This window comes from Trachinotus anak, unplaced genomic scaffold (genome assembly GCF_046630095.1).
Source record: "Trachinotus anak isolate AG129_WGS33_773 ecotype Australia unplaced genomic scaffold, CSIRO_AGI_Tana_v1 ptg000019l, whole genome shotgun sequence".
NCBI lineage: Eukaryota > Metazoa > Chordata > Actinopteri > Carangiformes > Carangidae > Trachinotus > Trachinotus anak.
Genome location: NW_027273870.1, coordinates 27,132,256 through 27,151,113, shown reverse-complemented (window position 1 = coordinate 27,151,113; position 18,858 = coordinate 27,132,256). Strand labels below are relative to the sequence as shown.

The 18,858-nt window shown below is 41.5% G+C and overlaps 2 protein-coding genes across 3 annotated transcripts; one reads left to right on the top strand and one right to left on the bottom strand.

Annotated features, from left to right (window-relative positions):
- Nucleotides 1-1,638: 1,638 nt before the first annotated feature.
- Nucleotides 1,639-5,672, bottom strand: wdr83os (WD repeat domain 83 opposite strand). Its single transcript, XM_071504957.1, has 4 exons — nt 5,506-5,672; nt 4,312-4,417; nt 3,293-3,390; nt 1,639-1,846 (listed from the first exon to the last, which is right to left on the bottom strand). Exons 1-4 carry the CDS (start codon nt 5,553-5,555, stop codon nt 1,780-1,782), a joined length of 321 nt encoding a protein of 106 aa, XP_071361058.1. The 5' UTR covers nt 5,556-5,672; the 3' UTR covers nt 1,639-1,779.
- A 125-nt stretch (nt 5,673-5,797) lies between these two features.
- wdr83 (WD repeat domain containing 83) lies at nt 5,798-10,058 on the top strand. Of its 2 annotated transcripts, none has more exons than XM_071504955.1 (10): nt 5,798-5,944; nt 6,307-6,417; nt 6,786-6,906; nt 7,174-7,279; nt 7,463-7,511; nt 7,737-7,863; nt 8,107-8,174; nt 8,382-8,490; nt 9,138-9,252; nt 9,610-10,058. In XM_071504955.1, exons 2-10 carry the CDS (start codon nt 6,315-6,317, stop codon nt 9,772-9,774), a joined length of 963 nt encoding a protein of 320 aa, XP_071361056.1. In that variant the 5' UTR covers nt 5,798-5,944; nt 6,307-6,314; the 3' UTR covers nt 9,775-10,058. The 2 variants fall into 2 exon arrangements, with proteins under 2 accessions (XP_071361056.1, XP_071361057.1); XM_071504956.1 differs by having other exon boundaries at nt 5,813-5,948.
- The last annotated feature ends 8,800 nt before the right edge of the window (nt 10,059-18,858 follow it).

Below are 18,858 nucleotides of genomic sequence, written 5' to 3'. Positions count from 1 at the left end.
CAGCTGAAGTTATTTCCTGTCGATTCATTAGAGACTCATTCATCTGTGATGCAGTTGTGCCCTCTAGTGTTAGAAAGACGATGGAGGCCTGTTTCCCAATCATCTCCTACCACCCTGCTCTCATTGGGCAGAGCAGAATATGGAGATTAGATTTAATTAAAATCGCCTCCAGCCTGTCACCCACTGAACTTTAAGAGCTACATTCAGCAAACTGTGACAGTTTTTAATATCCAAATTACGCAGGCCACCGATCAATGCTGAAGATAGCAGCTGAGTCTGACAAATTCAATATCCTCTCCTGTGATAGCAATCAACAACGAATGCACCAGTATGACTGAGGCAGACTGAATTGAAAAACCACAACAATGGGACAAAGGGCGTTGTTAAAGTGTTCCCAAAAAAAAAAAAAAAAAAAAAAATTGGTTGGCAGATTGAGTCAGGACAAAATCAGGAGAAAATCCAGTGGAGTTTGCTGAAAATGTGGCAGCAGGCCAAGCAGCTCAAGTGCCTACTCCTCACAGAGCCAGGCCCGAGGAGACGTGAGTTATAATGTCACTAAATCAGTCTCACATCCAGCTGACTCCCCAGCTTCTTGTCTGTCATCAGCACACACACGCACACATGCACACACACACACATGCACAGGCACACACACAGGCACACACACACACACACACACACACACGGGCAATTAATGCTGTTAGCATCTGCATGTGTTGTAGAGGAGAAAGAGCAGTGCCCTTACAGGAGAGGATTAGACCTAAGTGTGTGTGTGAAAAATGTTCTTTCATTCCTGCTTTTTAGCTACATCACAATCACACAGTAGATCAAAGGTGGGGTTAGTGAAGGTTCCCAAGTTTAGAAGCTACACCTGTTCACACTGCTTTACTGTAACGTAGCAACAGTCTTGCTAATTTGACTGTAATTTAGACCATGATTGAATAGTTACCTTACCCTGATCCTAATTTTGCTTCCTTTTGTTGTAATTCTCAACTGTGCTGTTTAAATGCAAGATAAATGAAGTGGAATTAACTGAGATTTATCTGGAGTATGTGTTAGGTAGAGTTGCTTATGTAAGGAGTTAAAATGTACCAAAATACCAGTTAATAAATTCTAGTTCAATAGACAGTTTGATATGTCTTTTTGGTTGTTTTAATATGTGTTGGAAAGAGGTATCGAAAGTGGGCAGATTAACCTGGTGAAGAATCCTGATTTAAACTAAATTAAACTGAAATTGAAACAGGGATTTAAGCTGACGAGAGGCATCAGTGCTCACTTCCTGTTGGTTTGTCCGCTTTACTAAAGCTTTCAGAAAAATATGAGATTCCCAATTGTAATTCCCACTAGATTAGAGCTAGTACTTTTACTAGACTAGTAAATATTTTAACTTGTGAGCATGGCAGCCATATTTTCTTCCATAGACAAACAAAAGGCAGCAGTTCCTTTTAAAACTGTACAACTTTATTTGCGACATCCTGCAACAGATCAGCCAAACAGTAAAATTTCAAACTTTTCATCAACAACCAAAAGACTTAGAAAAAGGTTAAAAAGAGAAAAGCACGAGAAGACAGTCAAAAAAACATTTGATCTCTCCATCTTGACGTAGCGTCCGTCTCTCCTGGCCATCTGTTTTCTCTCTCTTCTTCTCTTTCTGTCAAATTATCTTCCTTTCAGTCTCTGCTTTTCCTCACCGATGGCCTGGGGGAGGGGGCCAATCAGCTGTCTCGTTGTCCACTGTGGCATCCGCAATTCACTTGCTCTACTGTGGTTGGCTCTTGGTTACCATGGCGGCGACATTGGCTGTGGGTTCTGGAGGTAGGACATCACAACTGCTGAGATGGACAGCCTGCAGACAGCACAGAGAAGAGGGAGAAAATATCCTGTAAACTGTACAATTACAGTGTGAGAGTCACAATCTGACAGCCTTTGACCGTCTTCCCACCTTATTTGAATGAATTTCCTTCTCTGAACTGTATGTGGGTGGGACATAAGGGCAACAGAGAGTCTGTAATTATGCCATTTTATTATATTTAAATTCAAAAGAAAAATCAGAAGAGTAAAGAGTGTTAGTAAAAAGAATTATTCAGACACAGAATTCCAAGGCAGTCTGAGTCTGTAGAGTAAAAAAAAAACAAAAGTTTGATAACATAGGGCTGACATTTATGCATGTTGGCATTATCAGGATGCAGATGAACAGTATTGCTACCTTGGAATCACTTCTTCTTGCATTTGTTACAGTCTGTGAGCACCTTTCTTTGTGGAGCGTGATGATGTAAAAATTACATTTTTCAATTATTGCCGATGAAGCAAAAACACACTCCAGTTCTCTCAATTATTCAGTTCAGTTCAAATCAATTGGATATTTTGCTTACAAGTTGGCATATTATGAAACACTACAGCTGAGCTCAGGCCTGATTAGAAGTGAAGTGGTATAAAGAATTCATCCCTGAGCCATGTGAAGCCACTCTGGAGCAGGTTGACCTGATAAACTCGATGACACACCTGCCCTCCACAGCGCTTTCATCCTGTGTAGATACTCACCTTTGTTTAGTAACACAGGGATACTTACATCATAACTTGACTATTGATAAATGTCCTAAAACTGGCCTTGAACCAGCTTCTACACACAGGCTGGTGCATTAAGTTCATCGTCTGACATTATTTGCTGAGCCAAACATTTTGTGTTACTAAACTATGAGTGCATCAAGCTCGTCTTTAATACAACCTCATCTAGACAATGGACCAGGAGGTTTTTCCTCATTGCAAATCTGTCTGCGAGGCCTGGACAAGTGCCCCTACTGTAGTACTCTTCTATAAGCAAATGGAAATGCACCACCCTTGGAGGTCACACAGTTAAAAGCTTTTGGACATTAGAGTTGGCTCATCTAAAGTCGCAATGGCAGGAACGAGCAAGGTCTAACCTACAGGTTTAAAACTGCATAATTCAAGACTTTAATGTAAACACAAAGTGCCTTTATTAGCCCTTTTCCTAAGAGCTGAAATGTGCAATACAAACACACACACAGCGATATAGGAAAAGTATGTAAAATGATTCAATCAATGTGATAAACCATTAACAAAAGTAAAACTTCAATAACCCATTTTGTTAGTTTTACAATTTTCTTAATGCGGACAGACAGACAGAGCTTCATCCAGGAAGCTGGACTCACTAACACATGCATGCTTTGCTTTGCAGTGTACTGACGTTACAAGATAGCAGCATTATCAGTGTGAAAATGGTCACACATACAACATATCATGTATGTGTATACACGTAGTACTGTATACTCACATGAAGCTGCTCATCATCTGTTTGGTGTCCTCTGAGCTTCTGGAGTTTGCAAAGCTGATGAAAGAGCAGTAGACTGCGATCCAGGCACACCACTTCAACTGAAACACAAACACACAGGTTAGCTGTACGGGGCAGGGCAGACTAGAAAGACCAAACTTCATATAATGGAACATTAGATGTTCTTCTAGTTAAGGGACATTTCTTTGGAGACAGACAGACAAACTGAATTAGCAGTGGAGATAGATGAACACTTAGGAGATAGCTGGACAACGACTTAGTTGATAAATGGCACTGAATCAATAAGTATATGATTACCTTCAATTTGGTGTTTGTATACTGGCAAGTACACAAAGACGCATAATTTGGTGTATCACCCATACGGAATTACCAAACAGAATGACAGCACTCCACAGAAAAGCTATTCTGAAAACAAAGAGTGGCCCTGACACTCCTCCATATGTACCTGATATTCATACAGTATTTATTTATTTTTTTAGTGTTGCGATTATTTATCTATTTTTTTAAACACCCAGATAAAACATCCACTGCATTTTGTTGTTAGTGTTTCTGTCTGAGCTGACAGAAAAACCCCAAATCTGGCAGAGTCATTGCTCGTCTTTGCCCAATAATTCAAGGATATTTTTAGGAACTAATTTATGCAATTTAAAAAAACAAAACAAATGATAGCTGATGAAAAGAAAGTCAATTAAAGAAATTATGTAGTATTGGACTGGGAGGCCACGCTACCCTTCTGCTGTCCCCTCTTTGTTTTGTTTATTGTGCCCTTAGTGCTGAAAGTCAAAAGCTGCCCTTCATTCTTTCATCTGAAAGGTGAGTTTACCTTTAATCTTCTAAATGGAACAATTGGGCTGGACCACAGTCTACCATTCAGGGGCGACACGCATTTAGTGTGGACACACAGACACATACATAGACATACGCAGAGGTAAAGGACACGGGAGAGATAGGCGTCACAGGGGTGCTCTGTGTGTGTGTGTGTGTGTTTGCTTGCATGTCACCTTGAGCATCAGTCCACACATGCTGAAGATCATGCCGAGCAGGTTCATGTAGTCAGGTGTGGGGTCTTCCAGTGTGGGGTTGGTTTCTGTGCTGGGGGGCTTGTATCTGCAATACCACAAATGTATATCAACCAAACACACAATGTAACAAGTGTTTAATTTTTGTATGAGGTCTTATAACTGTTTAACTAATCATCCTATGTTACTATTACAGTCTCATACGCCCATATGTAATTGTTGAGCATCTCATTCAAAAACCATGGACATCAACCTGCTGCTGTAACAGCCTGCACTTTTCTGCGAAACCTTTCTACATGATGTCTAAACCTGGCTGCAGGGATGCGCTCCCACTTAGCCATTAATGGGAGAGCATTAATTAAGAGTATTAATGAAGTCGACCACTGATGTCTGGTGAAATGGTCTGGCTCACAGTCAGTGTTCCAGTTCATCCCAAAGGTGTAGACCAGTCAGGTTCCTCCTCACCAAACTGGAACGACAGTTTCTTTCTGGAAGTGGCTTTGAGCACAGGGGATGTGCCATCTTAAAAAAGGAAAGGGCCTTGGGCAAACTTTGGCCAGAAAGTGGAAAGTAAACTCTTGCTTAACATATCACTGTACGCTGTAGCATTTAGATTTCCCTTAACTGGAAATCTAAATGCAGCCCGGGGTCAAACGTACATAAAGTTTGAACATGACTTCGTCATATAATATTACTCACCCTAATATCAGCAAATTGAATGTAGTTGTCGTAACTGCACCGGGCCACTAGTTAATTATTGTGGCCCTTAAAGGAAAGTGTTTCTGACTGTGATCCCACAGAAATCCTCATACTAAATCACTGACTACAACCGACTCAAAACAGCCCCCCCAAAAGCTGACGTGCTAGCTGACTGCCGAGAATGAGACAAGGGCAAATAGCAGTAAAATACAGTTGGAAACCCTATCCATCTGCTCAAACACAACAGAACAAGTAAATACACCGACAGCCAACTACATGTTAACTAAATATCACCATGTAGTGGCTGTTCAGTGGTGTATAACGTTAAATCGTAAAGCTGAATCAGCTAACCGCTAATCCCTCTAGGCTATACCCATGATCAATGGTAAAGGTTTAGCTAGTTAGCTAGCGTTAACCAAGCTTTCCGGCTAGCTAATTCCTCAAAGTAAAGCTCCATTTTCTGTATAACATACTCACCTTAAAATCTTATTTTGTCTCCTCGGGTCTGCCATATTGTTGGATGACATAATATGCTACAATACCCTCCTGTTGTTGTTTATTGTGAGGGTTTTTAAACTCCGGTGACCGAGGGACAGCTGACAGCTGACGGGCCTCTTCCTAAATGGAGTCTAGCGGGTGGGCATATCCGGGGAATTTCAAAATAAAAAGCGTACAGCAATCCGCAGGCTAAGATGAAACGGGAAGAGGGGCTTTGAACTTTTATTTTGACAGGAATATTTGATCCCAGAGTGCATTGCGCGAACTAGCTAACTTTAATGGGTAAAATGAATGGACGGTGGTGCTAATGGTTTCAAACTGGAGATGAATTTATCATAATACTCACTATTAATGTTCCTATTACTATAGATATCAACATGGCGTTCTCCTGAAATTGAACTCTATTCAAGCCAGTTAAGTAAGTGAGTAGCGACGTAAATCTGGATGCAAATATTTAGTAAAACATGCTAGCTTTGTAAAAAAAATCACCTATTGAAGACAATAACTTGACCAAAATGTACGTGTCCCATAAACTTATATAACTATAGTAGTCTCCTCGTAAAGTCCCATTGATTTGCTTCAATAAAGCAAGCTAATGAAATGTTTACATTTTTATGTGATGTAGAAGAAGTAGGCTAATGCAAACCTAGCTTACACTTTGTGTAGCAGTATTTACAGCTTGAAAAAAAGACTATAAAGCTGCACCATAATTAACTGTAATAAAGGGAAAGCTGTGGCTGACATGTTTGTGTTATGTTTTTGGGGTTTTTTTTGACTCAGGTTAGGTCATGGCGTTTCCTCAGCCCAGACCTCAGGCTCCTCAGCTTCCACAGCATCTGCTCAAAACCATAGACTGTCAGCAAGGAGCTGTCAGAGCTGTTCGCTTCAACGGTAAGGAAGGAACATGTTTGTCATCCTAATGTTGATGCCAATGATAAAATGGGTTTAAGCTAATGTCCAAATTATGAATAAAATGCATTATAAAGTCTGACAGTAGTCTAGTTTAGTCAAGGTGAAAGCATGCAGGCCCTTAAGCATCTTGATTGTGAACCATGGCTGGATTAAGCTCCATAGAGGACCCTGAGAAAAATTTGTAATTGGGAGTAAACCTGGTGCTCTTGGGGTTCCCTGAACAGTTGCCTGCTTTTTTCCACTTGGTAATCCAGCTTTGGTGTGAGACCTCCATGTGAGTCGTGAGTCAAGCACAAAATGCCATTAGCTCATACCTGCCTCTGTCTCATGTCTTCCCGCTTGGTCAGCTGATGGGAACTACCTGCTGTCCTGTGGCAGTGACAAATCTCTGAAGCTGTGGAGTGTGAGCAGAGGGACCCTGCTGAAGACATACAGTGGCCATGGATACGAGGTTCTGGATGCTGATGGGTGAGATAATTATTACAGCCTCCTCCACAGTGTGCCAGGAAAGTCATTTCAGAAATATGGCATAAACTGTAAACGCACAAAGAAAGAAGAAATGCTGAAATGCTGTATCAATAGAAACATAGATAGATGGATGGATTAGGTACTTCATATTGTTTCCGTTATTTATTTTGCCCACCCCTCTGTAGATTGGTATGTACTGTAGATACACAACTCTGTGGCCCCTGGATGAAATAACAGTGCTTTTTTTCTCATTGGCTGCTTCCACAGCTCCTTTGACAACAGCCAGCTTTGCTCCTGCAGCTCTGACAAGACAGTGATCCTGTGGGACGTTGCCTCAGGCCAGGTCACACGCAAACTCAGGGGTCATGCTGGGGTCAGTGCTGCTGGTTATAACTCTGTGTTAGCTGATTGTTGTCATGTCCATTTCATTTAAAAACCTTTTCATGTTCATTTGTTGCACCTAAATAATTTGATGTCGCTTGGTCTTTTGTGTCTTCATACTTTATTTTTTGTTTGTACATTTTTTTTATTTTACACCGAAATTTTCTGTTGACAGAAAGTCAACTGTGTCCAGTTCAACGAGGAGGCAACTGTTATCTTGTCTGGTGAGTTTTCGTTCAAGTAAAATGCCTACAATGCCAAATACATGATTCAGAATGCATTGTGGGTTTTTTTTGTTTTTTGTTTTTTTTTGACCAGGTGAACCTCGAGATGTCTTTGGTCTATATATCTCGTCAGCACTAACAATGTAAAATATGTCTGTATTACATCTAATTGTGGTCTGGGTTTGTGTGTGTTTTCTGTGTGCTGTATGTTCTCTCCTCATCCAGGGTCCATAGATGGGACCGTTAGGTGCTGGGACACCAGGTCCAGAAGATTTGAGCCCATCCAGATTCTAGACGAGGCTCGGGACGGCATCAGCAGCCTGAAGGTGGCACAACATGAGCTGCTCACTGGGTGAGACAAGTTGACATGTTCTTTCCTTCTAAAGTCATAAAAGTGTTAGGGTTAATTTAAATTAATCACAATTCCACAAACTGCTTGTCTCCTGCTCATTCAGATTGCAGCAGCTTAATTTTTAACTGGCAGCAAAGAGTAAACCAAGTGTTGCCAGTTTAATCAACCCCATTTCCAGTTAGACAGAGAATTCATTTTAATATGTTTCTGACACAGAATATTCTGAAATGATCCTCTGTTTAGATCAGTGGACGGCAGAGTGAGGCGCTACGACCTGAGGATGGGACAGCTGCATGTGGACTTCATCAGCAGTCAGTAAATGTTTTCATAACATCTTTTCAACTATTGCTACTCCTGCTATCACTGGTAACAGTATCAGTAGAGATAATAGAAAAAGAAGTGATAGAAAAGTATGACCATAGAGATTGACACTAACACTGGGAAGTGACGAGATTTCACCAAGCAAGAAAACTTTGAGTTGTTCAAAAGCATTTCCCTTTAACTTGTGTGTGTTCCAGGTCCCATCACCTGTGTGTGTTTCAGTCAAGACGGTCAGTGCACTCTGAGCTCCAGTTTGGATTCAACAGTCAGACTCCTGGATAAGAGCACGGGGGAGATGCTTGGAGAGTGAGTGCTCATTTAAAATTGTAAAACGTGTCGCAGTATTTGAGCTCATGTTTTGTTTTGTTTTTTTATATTTTGGCAAGTTTTTTTTTTCCATGCAAAAAAATTTAAAATTTGATTAGAAAAACAAGTAATTCCATATCTGAGTGAAAATTTGATAGAGGTAAAAACAATACTTGCAGTGTATTTTTTGGATGCACACAAAATTGTGGGTACAAATCCTTGTAAACCAAACTGCTCCGTCTAAAAATGCATTATTAAAGTTGTCTTAATTTTAGCACTTAAACACCAGTGTGGCAGCTTGTGCCACCTTTATCTCAGCTCAACCCACTATTTTGCTAAAACTTGTGACACAATGACTTCAACACCACAAACCAAAACCTGAAAAAACACCACAGAACTGAGTCAACACCCCTCTGACACAGCTGCAATCAAAAGTAAAGCGAACATCACAAGAGTGAAAGTAATATTTACTGATGTCTGTTATTCTGTCCGCCTCCCTCTACTGGGTCCATGTATGTGGAACCATGACGTTTGCAAGAAATGTCACCAGAAAAGCGTCCTGAGCATTTATTGACCTTGACACAATAAATCATATTCAGTGTGACATCATATCAGTCCTGATGCTTTGCTTTGTTTGTTTCACTCAGGTACACAGGACATAAGATGAAGGGCTACAAGCTGGACTGCTGTCTATCCAGTAAAGACACGCATGTCCTGAGCTGCTCAGAGGACGGACACGTCTACTGCTGGGACCTGGTGGAGGTGAGCATCCAGTTGAATTAGTTTCAGATAAGTGAAATTAACAGAACAGGTTTAATAGTTTAATAGAACTCCAGTAAACAGTATTACAGACAAAAGGGGGAAGCTAGAGGCGGTCGGCAGAAAAGTGTTTAAATGCTGAACAGCAGCCAGTGACCCCCTGTTTGATTTTATGATAGAAGAGCATTTGAATGTGATGATGTGTCCAGGAAATTTCTCATCGACTCATGAATGCATCATCTTTTTACCAAAAGCACTCTGCCCACCAGATTTGATCCAAATATGGTGTAACTTTAAATTAAAAGCAGTTATAGGAGGTGAACCAAAAACATGCCACTCTAATGTTTTGTTGTCTTCCAGGGCTCTTTGTCCTTGAAGCTGCCGGTGGGAAAAGCTGTCGTCCAGTCGCTGTCCTTCCACCCCACAGAGACCTGCCTCCTCACTGCCATGGAGGGACGTGTCCAGGTGTGGGGGGCAGAGCCGGAGGAGGCGGAGGAGGCAGAGGAGGCCGCGATGGCCACATAGAGATGGTGAAGGCAGTCAACAGTATACAGCGTTCCCATACTTAGAGGACTGTCCTCTCTTATTCCAGGAACATACACGTCTGTAGACATCATAACTTTAAAACCTGATCAAGCTGCACATCCCAGCTGCCACCAGACAATAAAACGACGCTGGCTCACAGACCTACAGAGAATATGATCTGGATCCTGAGAGTCAGCTAAAGGATCTAGGAGTTTTGTATGTGTGCGAAAACATTCAAATATTTTTATATAAAACCTTGAATAAACACTTTGTTGTATAAATTACACCAAAATGTGTAATTTCTCTTTCTACACCAATGAAATTCCCACAAACACTGATTAGTTCTGTACAAGTTTATCTTTATTAGGAACTGTACACACAGAGAACACAGAGATGAGCACATTACAAAATAAATTAATCATGACATTTAATAATGACAAACGAATGACATCAAATAAATAAATAACTTATCTTACATAAATACACATGTTTCAACTGTGGCCGGACTTTCTGACGAAGACGTCTGAATTGTAAAGAGCTTCACTCAGCTGTGTTGGCTGTGGCGTATCCATGCAGCTTCGTACATATACGTTACTTATACGTTACGATACGTTTTATTGTTGACCCCCAAAATGGCAATGAAGATATTAAATAAATACATGTCAGCTTTTTTATAAAGAGAGTCAAGTAGTTATGTTTTTTAGTAGAATCATGCCTCTGTTCAGCCTTTTTTACATCACTTTGTCAGAAAGTTAAGAGTCAGAAAAGGGCAAAATCAGCTGACATAGGCAAAGCTTTCATTTATAAAAAAAAAAAAACTATTTACATTTGAAGAGCTCACTTCTAATTCTGTATGTTAATTAATTGTTGGTATCATATGAAAAATCCCTTTCCTAGAAGGCAGCCTGATTTTTTTTTGTCTAGCTTGACTGCTATCGGAATAGTTTTTTAAAGCTTACATGAGCCACGAGTAATAAAATTCTAATCCTGTTGAGTCCCATGAGATCACCAACAAAACTGGATTGATGAGGTTTTAACCCAAAAGCGACAGGGGAAAGTTTGTGCTTGCTGGTTTGACACAGATAACTTCATAAGAATAAGTTTCAGCTTCCTCAGTGGTTTGTCATTTTGGAATTAGACATTTACAGATATTACAAGAGAACCTGCCAGCAAACTCAAACCCTCTTACCTCCCCTTCACCGTGTACATGCAGCCCTCCGCCCTCTCTACTCCCCCCTGCACCCGTCTACAGTCAGCCATCTACCCCACGCAGCTGCAGCCGGCGGCCGACAGCTTCTCCACCTTGTGCCAGCGGTGCGAGTTATCGAGGAAGGCCATGTCCTCGTGGTCGGTGGGCCTGCAGCAGGGCGTGTTGTGCCACAGCTCCCCGGGCACCGGGTGGGGGAGCACCCCCCTGAGCAGCAGGTTAGTGAGGGTGAGGTCATGGTTGGAGAGAATCCGGGGACACGTCCCGCTGCAGTACTTGAAGAGGACGCTCTCGTCTGAGTCGTAGCCCAGCCCGAGGTCTCGAACCTGCAGCAGGATGGAGCGCAGGCCGCACTGGGAGTCAGTAGTGGAGCGGCGTGACCGCACTGGGATCGGGAGGATGGGATTGGGTGATGGCCCGACTCCAGAAGCTTCTGTTTGGCTGTCTTCGTCAGCTTGATATCCGCTTCTTTCATCCTCATTTGGAGACGTGTGTGGAGACGCTGTTTCTCGTTTCTGATCTAGAAAAAGCAGAAAGAGTTATGCAAACAGCTGATGCACAAAATGAGTGGTAGAAAAACAATAAAATTTACTCTTAATTGACAGCAAAGAGCAACTAATTTAGCAACTAATTTCCAGTCCACAATGAAATACCAGTTATTTATACTCTAACTTAAAATCAATAAATTCTTAGAGGCAGAAAGTCAAAGTTTAAAGTGATATAGCTCCAAGGCTAGACACAATATTTAACACATTGGTCTCAGAACAAGCAAAAATTTGAGTTTAGCCAAAAGGTCATAGGTCACGACCTTCCCTTCACTTACCAATCAGTGTCCTCAGCCAGTGGCCTTCTCCCCTCTGGACACAAAACAGAATCACAGCCAGTTTCAGCAGGGACCTCATCGCTGGAGTCTGCTCTTCGTCCGCACCGCCGTTCCTCGAAAATGAACCAGACACGTTTGTGTTTGTATGTCTGCGAGTGTCTGCGGATGCGAGTGATGCTTAAGATGCAGACGAGTCACGACCTCCAATATATAGCCCTCGGAGATAAGGTTGGGGGGGGGTTGAGGGGGGGTTGGTGAAGGGATGAGACGAGGTGTAGGGGGGAGACAGACACTAACCCGTTACTTGCCAACAGACTATCCCACTCACCTGAGCCTGACAGGGAGCGTAGGAGGGCAGGCGGGCGCTTGACCCAGAATTTGTCCTGTTGGGATTATCTAATTGGTGTAAATCAACTGGTTTATTGTTGAGTTTCTCCCAGATGTTTTTCCAGGGGATGTTGGCCCCGGGCAATATGGATTCCCAGAGGTTTTGGGTTTCTTAAAAGCTGCGAAGGAGAGGACAATGATGTCACTTTGATGATGCTAAGAAGCATGTGTGATAAATGAATCAGTAGATAGGCAGCTAGACAGACACAGAGGTGGTGAGACGGGTAAGCAGACAGCCAAGAGACACGTTGATAGGACAGAACTTAATCAATGCACGAGGAAACGTAAAGGAAGAAGCAGTGAAAGTTTAAAAAAGGCAGCATGAGTCACTGTGGAATGTCTTAAAATAGGCCGCTGCTGTATGTGTAACGTTACCTCTGAGGATTGATGCAGGAAAACAAAACAAAAAAAAAAGTTAAAAGGTCAAACACCAAAGAAGAAAGGGCCTGGCTCAGCAGACATTCCTCAATGGGTGACTCGTCTTGAGCTGCTCCATAAATTGAGGGATTTCATCAGCAACGTGTGGCTGACATGTAGAATATGTAGAATATGCATTATGTAACGGTTTAGGGCCCTAACAGACAGACAGTCAGTGGAATCTGGAGTTTGCAAGAAAGTGCATATTTGGACTGTGCGTCTGCCGTCCAGGTGCAGGTCAGACACCTCAGTGCACCTTATTTAGAAACTGATGTTACTCATGCTGAAACGATGAAGTGACCACAAGTGAATTTGTGAGTTGCCAAACGTGAAATTTATTCTGGCCCTTGTGTGTGTGTATATATGTATATGTGTATAGGCTTTTTTTTGACATGGATTACTGGCACAGCTGCCATTGCTCATGTTATGAGTAGCACCTTCACATGTATGACGTGAAACAGGCCAGTCTGACTCTGACAAAGTTTCTGTCCTGGAACACTGGTGTGAATGTTGGTGTGAAAGACCAAAGATGAAACCAAGGCTCCAAAAATATGTTGTCAGTATTATTTATTTACACTTTTTATAATTTTAATATCTCTTGTAAACATAATCTCTAATTAATTTTTGAATCAATTTTAAAATTTATTTCTGACTTTTAGAGCTCTACATGGACAGGCCCCAGAATACATCACAAAGCTCCTTCACCCCCACGCCACGAGTCGAGCTCTTAGGTCCTCCACTCTGGGTCTAAAAGCCCAGGGTGGTCGGGCCTTCCAGTCACCTGCTCCTAAGCTCTTCCACCAAGTGTCAGAACCCTGGAATCAGTGGAACCCATCTGTTCACACAGGCTTTTGGGTAGCATGTGGTATTTTATGCTCTTACCCGGTGTCTCTTATCTATTTTCCTCTTGTATATCTTCTTGTATGCCGATATTGTTTTTATTTTTGCTTTTATTTGATGTATTTTGATTTTATTTCTTTAATATGATTTTATTCCTTCATTTGTCATTCAAACCTTTGTTGATACTTGTCTTCTCAACACTTTAGGCCTTCATTAGACAGCCAATAGACAGACAGACGACAGGAAATGAAGGGAGGGAGAGATGTGAAATAAAATGCAACAAAGATTCCTGGTGGGACACAAACTAAGGATTTCATGAAACGTGTTTGAGGCTTTAACCCCTCGATCTTCAGGTTGACCCAACAATTCAATATCAATGAAAGAAACTGTTTTTAAGATGAACACAAGCAAAGGCACGTGGACCACGGACGTGTGTAAACAAAGGAATAAAAGCTAAAGACACGAGGGTCAACAGTTCGTATATCATGAAATATACACGATGCAGGCAATAAATACAGTAATCAAAACAAAGAAAGTTACTTTCACTGGGTTTTCTTAATGCCTGACTCCTGGTTTCACTTAGTTATATATAGACAAGGGGAGTGTGTCCAATGAGATTTTAAGTTTATTTATTGCTGTTAAACAGCCTCATTTCTCATGTATTATAGCTCTGTTGATATGAATTAGAAAGGAATCATCTCGAGATCTTGAACTAATACGGTTCCATGAAATTTACTGCCAGGAATTTCAATAATTCTTTCAAGGATAAGATTGGAGGGGCTGCACTAAATTACTTATTCAAAGGAAAAATGACCATGTATTTTTTAAGCGAGCTTTTCCTCAGTAAAAACCCAGTCCACTCAATTAGTCTGGTTCTAATTTGAGCAAATGTGGCCTAAACACTGGTGTTAATTCATATTTTTATTAGTTCATTCCCACAAAACACTTATTATGTAATGTACAGTGCATTCAGAAAGTATTCAGACCCCTTCACTTTTTTCACTCTTTGTTATGTTGCAAATTTCCCTCATCAGTCTACATTCAATACACCCTAATGACAAAGTGAAAACATAATTTTAGTAATAAATGTATTAAAAATGAAAAAGTGAAATATCACATTGTATCAGTGTTCAGACACTTCATCTCAGGTGCCTCCAGTTTCTCTCGGTCACTTTGAGATGTTTCTACATCTTGCAGCCAATTCAATAGATTGGATATGATGTGGAAAGGCACACACGTGTCTATATGAGGTCTCACAGCTGACAATGCATATCAGAGCAAAAACCGAGCCACAAGGTGAAGGAACTACCTGCGGAGCTCAGAGACAGGACTGTGTCAGGGCTGGAAAAAGTGTGGACCAACCAGGAGCTGGCTGCCTGGACGAACTGAGCAATCAGGGGGAGAAGAGCCATGGTAAGAGAGGTGATCAAGAACCTGATGGTCACGCTGGCTGAGCTCCAGAGATCCTGTGTGGAGATAAGAGAAAGTTCCAGAGGGACAACCACTGCAGCGCTCCACTGATCTGGGCTTTATGACAGCAGGAACATGGACACATCTCCTCCGTGAAGGTCTGCCGCTAAAAGACTCTAATGAAACTGAGACTGAAGTGTTTGGTCTCAGTTCGAAGCATCTTCTCTGGAGGAAACCAGACATGAGGATTAGAACTAGTTGTCACTCCTGAAGTTTCTCCCATCTCCATCTCTCCTCATGCAAACACTACACCAGCTGAAGTCAAAACTACACCGGGACAATGAACTCCGTTTGGACATGAAAGTGAATTCATTCTTCTATGAGATAGTCTCAACTCAAAGGTTGATACTTTCGCCCACATGTCATGGTCTGCGTCAGCTAACAGAACCAGTTCAGGAGTGGTCTGTGAACACCAGACCAGAACCACTCACAGCATCAACAATCCTTCATCTGTGACTATATTTATCATTACTAGTTATTAATATTCTTTTTTGAGTATTGCACTATGAGCTCCTTTTTCATTCTGCGTGGTGTTTTTATGTGAAACGCTATTTTGTTTTTATGTACCAACATAAAAATGACCATTAAAAGAAATCTGAAATCTGAATCTGGAGGGGGTCAAAGGTTATGAGTTGGTTGTCAGTGGACAGCGGGAAAAAAATCAAGGTGGCCATTCACGTCTAACCGCAGAGACCACCTTAAACAGTGAGGGGGTTACGATCCCCCCTCCATTTATGTCCACCTGTTATCACATAACTGACATCCCACACTCAGTGATGCCTGAGCCAGTTCATTTGCTGATGAAAGCCATTAGATGTGGTTGAAAGCTCCAAAAAGAAAGCTGTAAATTTGATGTTTATTGACTTTCACAAAGTGAAATAAAGTGAATACATGAAACTGTGTTGAGCTTGTCCTTATGAACTATCTGAGGTGTGGGATTCAAGACTTAAAGCTGGACCGCTCTATGTGGACTGCTGGACATCTCCTCGTCAGTTCTGGTGGTCCTTTTTGTTTTTTGAAATCAATAAATGCAGAGAAGACAATACAGAAAAGCTGACTTGAGGAGCTGTGCTGGACTTTTTTGTAGATATAAGTTCGTCGTCAGCCTGCGCAGAGCTCCGCTCCACTCAGCTCTCCTCAGGCAATCAGATCCCTTCTCACGGACAGCTTCCATTTCCCAGTAATTTGCACAGAAAACAAGTGCACGAAAGGGCAAAGGGCCTGACACATTCCTCCCACCTCTCCAAGAGACAGGGGGATGAGGGCCAAGCGAGAGATGAAAAGACAAGTGGGAAAGCAGAGGAGGTGGTGGGAGAAATACAGTGGAGATAGAGCAATCCCTTTGGATTACAGCTTGCAGAACCGGTCTGGAATTCAGCCCTGTCAGAAGACAGGAATGGAAAGAACGTGGCATCAGTTTCTGTAAAAGAAGAAAAAAGAAAAGAGACAAAATGTTGATACAGTGGTCAACTTGGCCAAATCCAAACATGCTTCCCGATACTTTTCCAAAACTAGATACACATCAGGTGAAAAAGTGTCTGCTATTGAAATAAAGCAGAGCACCATTATATTGTTGAGAGTTTAGATCTCCTAATACATGTTTCTCTTTTTTAACAAGTTAAGAAATATATGGATCATTTTTAATAGACTTCATCTTATGAGACATGAAAACTGCCCAGTATGACCAGTCGTCTGCTGGTGGCCACTGCAGCTCTATTCAGGAATATTCCTTGTGTCTTTACGAGGCTCCAGGTTTTGCTGCTGATGGTTCACTTCAGCATCATCTGGACTCTAGTCTACTTTTACAAGACATCATAGATCTGGAAGGGTAGACTCTCTCTGCCTCGTCTTCTCTGCATTCCTGCACGTTCAGTGCATTTATTTTGTTGTCTGATGAAGCAGAGATACACATCCTGTCTACCCCGCAAAGACGTATCAAAACCTGAGCTTGATAATTACAATTTTTTTTTAAAATGTGCTCCCAAAAGGTTTTACCTTTTGATGAAGACACTTTTTTTTTTTTTAATCTTGGGGAACATTTTTATCTGAAACTCCTTTTTAACCCTGACAAATTCTAACTTCATTAAAAGCTGTATCTCATATTTAGACCTGTGGTTCCTAATCATATAACATCCATTTTAAAAAACCTTGCAATGCAGCCTGCAAGGATTTTTTTTCTTTCAGCTGAAGTACTCAATGATAAGATGTATAAGTTTAGTAATAACTTCTGTTGAACCCAGCACAGTTAAATGTAGCCAAAACTGATATGAAGAGGTAAAAATAGAGCAGAGGGAAGAAAGGAGAGGTTAAAGTATGGAAAAGCTGTGAGATTTACAACTTAGAATAAGCTGGAACTGTATGTGAAAAATAGTGAAAAACATTTTATTCTTGGGACAAACTAACTAAGATTAGTGAAATAAAACCCACAGAAATATTGATGTCTGTTTTGCAGCAAAATTAAAATCCAAAATCCAATGTGAAAATTTTTAACAGAAATGTTTTCAACTGAAGTGACAGAAAGCAGTTTATCTATAATGTATTTGCATGTGCTTCTGCTCAGTGTTACTGTAAGCTCTGCAGCTGTGTCAACGAGACAAACCTGAGCATTTGTTCCCATGATGAATTAAGGTTTTATCACTCCAACAGCCATGTGGGAAGGTTGTAAAACAGGAAATGATCACAGGACATTACATGTTACACTCAAACTGTATGAATACTAATAGGTATGAGGTCTGCTGTGCATTCCTAGGTGAGCTGGTCAGACAGTCAGTCCATATAGGGCTCGTCTGAGCCGAGCCGGGCAGGAATGTGGGGAGCAGCCTTCCTGTAACTGGAAATATTCAGAGAGGATTTAGCCTCGGAATCTCAGGCTCGCACAGAGCTGCTCCTGTTTACGCTGTAAATCTGCTGGTCAGAGCTGAGACGCTCACACACCGTGTGTCATCAGGGCCAAAGAATCCTGCAGCCGCTGATTTCACTGACAGCACACACCCCTCCTCTGCTTGAGGATGTGCAAGTCAGTGACATCAGCGGCAGGCACCTGGACCACATCACGCACGCCACCACACTAACTGCAAACACGGCACACACAGGCAGTGGGCATTCTGCTGTCTGTTGGGGCCCCTCCAATCAGCCTTCAGCACCATTATGTAATAAATAATCTGACAGCAGCAAAAACATTCACAAATCTAAACTTTTTTTAAGATTCTAAATGTTCACGTTAAAAGGATTTTCAAAATATAAATGTAAAGAATGTGGACATTTTTCAATATATGGGCCATAAAGAACAATAAAATAAATAACTAAATAACAAATAATCCACATTGTGAGGCCAGTGCTCATCAATACATAAAGCGCCTTTAAGGAGGGACATTAGTGGAGCTGCTTGAAAATAATAGTTAATCATATAGACAGAAACTGTCCGTTTATTTTAACTGAATTATCTCTGAATTAAAAACTAAATCTAATAGATGCAGCCGTGCTGAAAACAGTTGCCAACACTGCCTCTGAGATGTCATTGCAGATTGTCCAGGGAATGACATGGGGCCCCTTTAGGGAGGTTTCCTATTGATATGTCACTGCAAATTGTCTATTGGTCGTTTAAAGGGGAGGGAAGTTAAGTTTGTCAGCCCTCAAGGGGCCCTCCTGACAGCCTGGGGCCCCATGGAGTTGTCTGCCTTTCCTGTTCTCAAGCCACATCTCTGTCCACAGGTTTTCCTCATCATCTCTGGAGACTTAACCCCCGCCCCCTTGTCCTCTGCTCTCCACTCTCCACTCTGCATCTACTCAATATGTCACATGTCAAACCAGAGATAATGGGACACTGGACTCATTTTAGGCTGATGTGACTCTTGCCTGTGCAGAAACCTTTATAAGCATTCACATTTCTTATTTCTGTAAGTTAGAGACCAGAGGGAAGAAACTTGAAATGTGTGATATT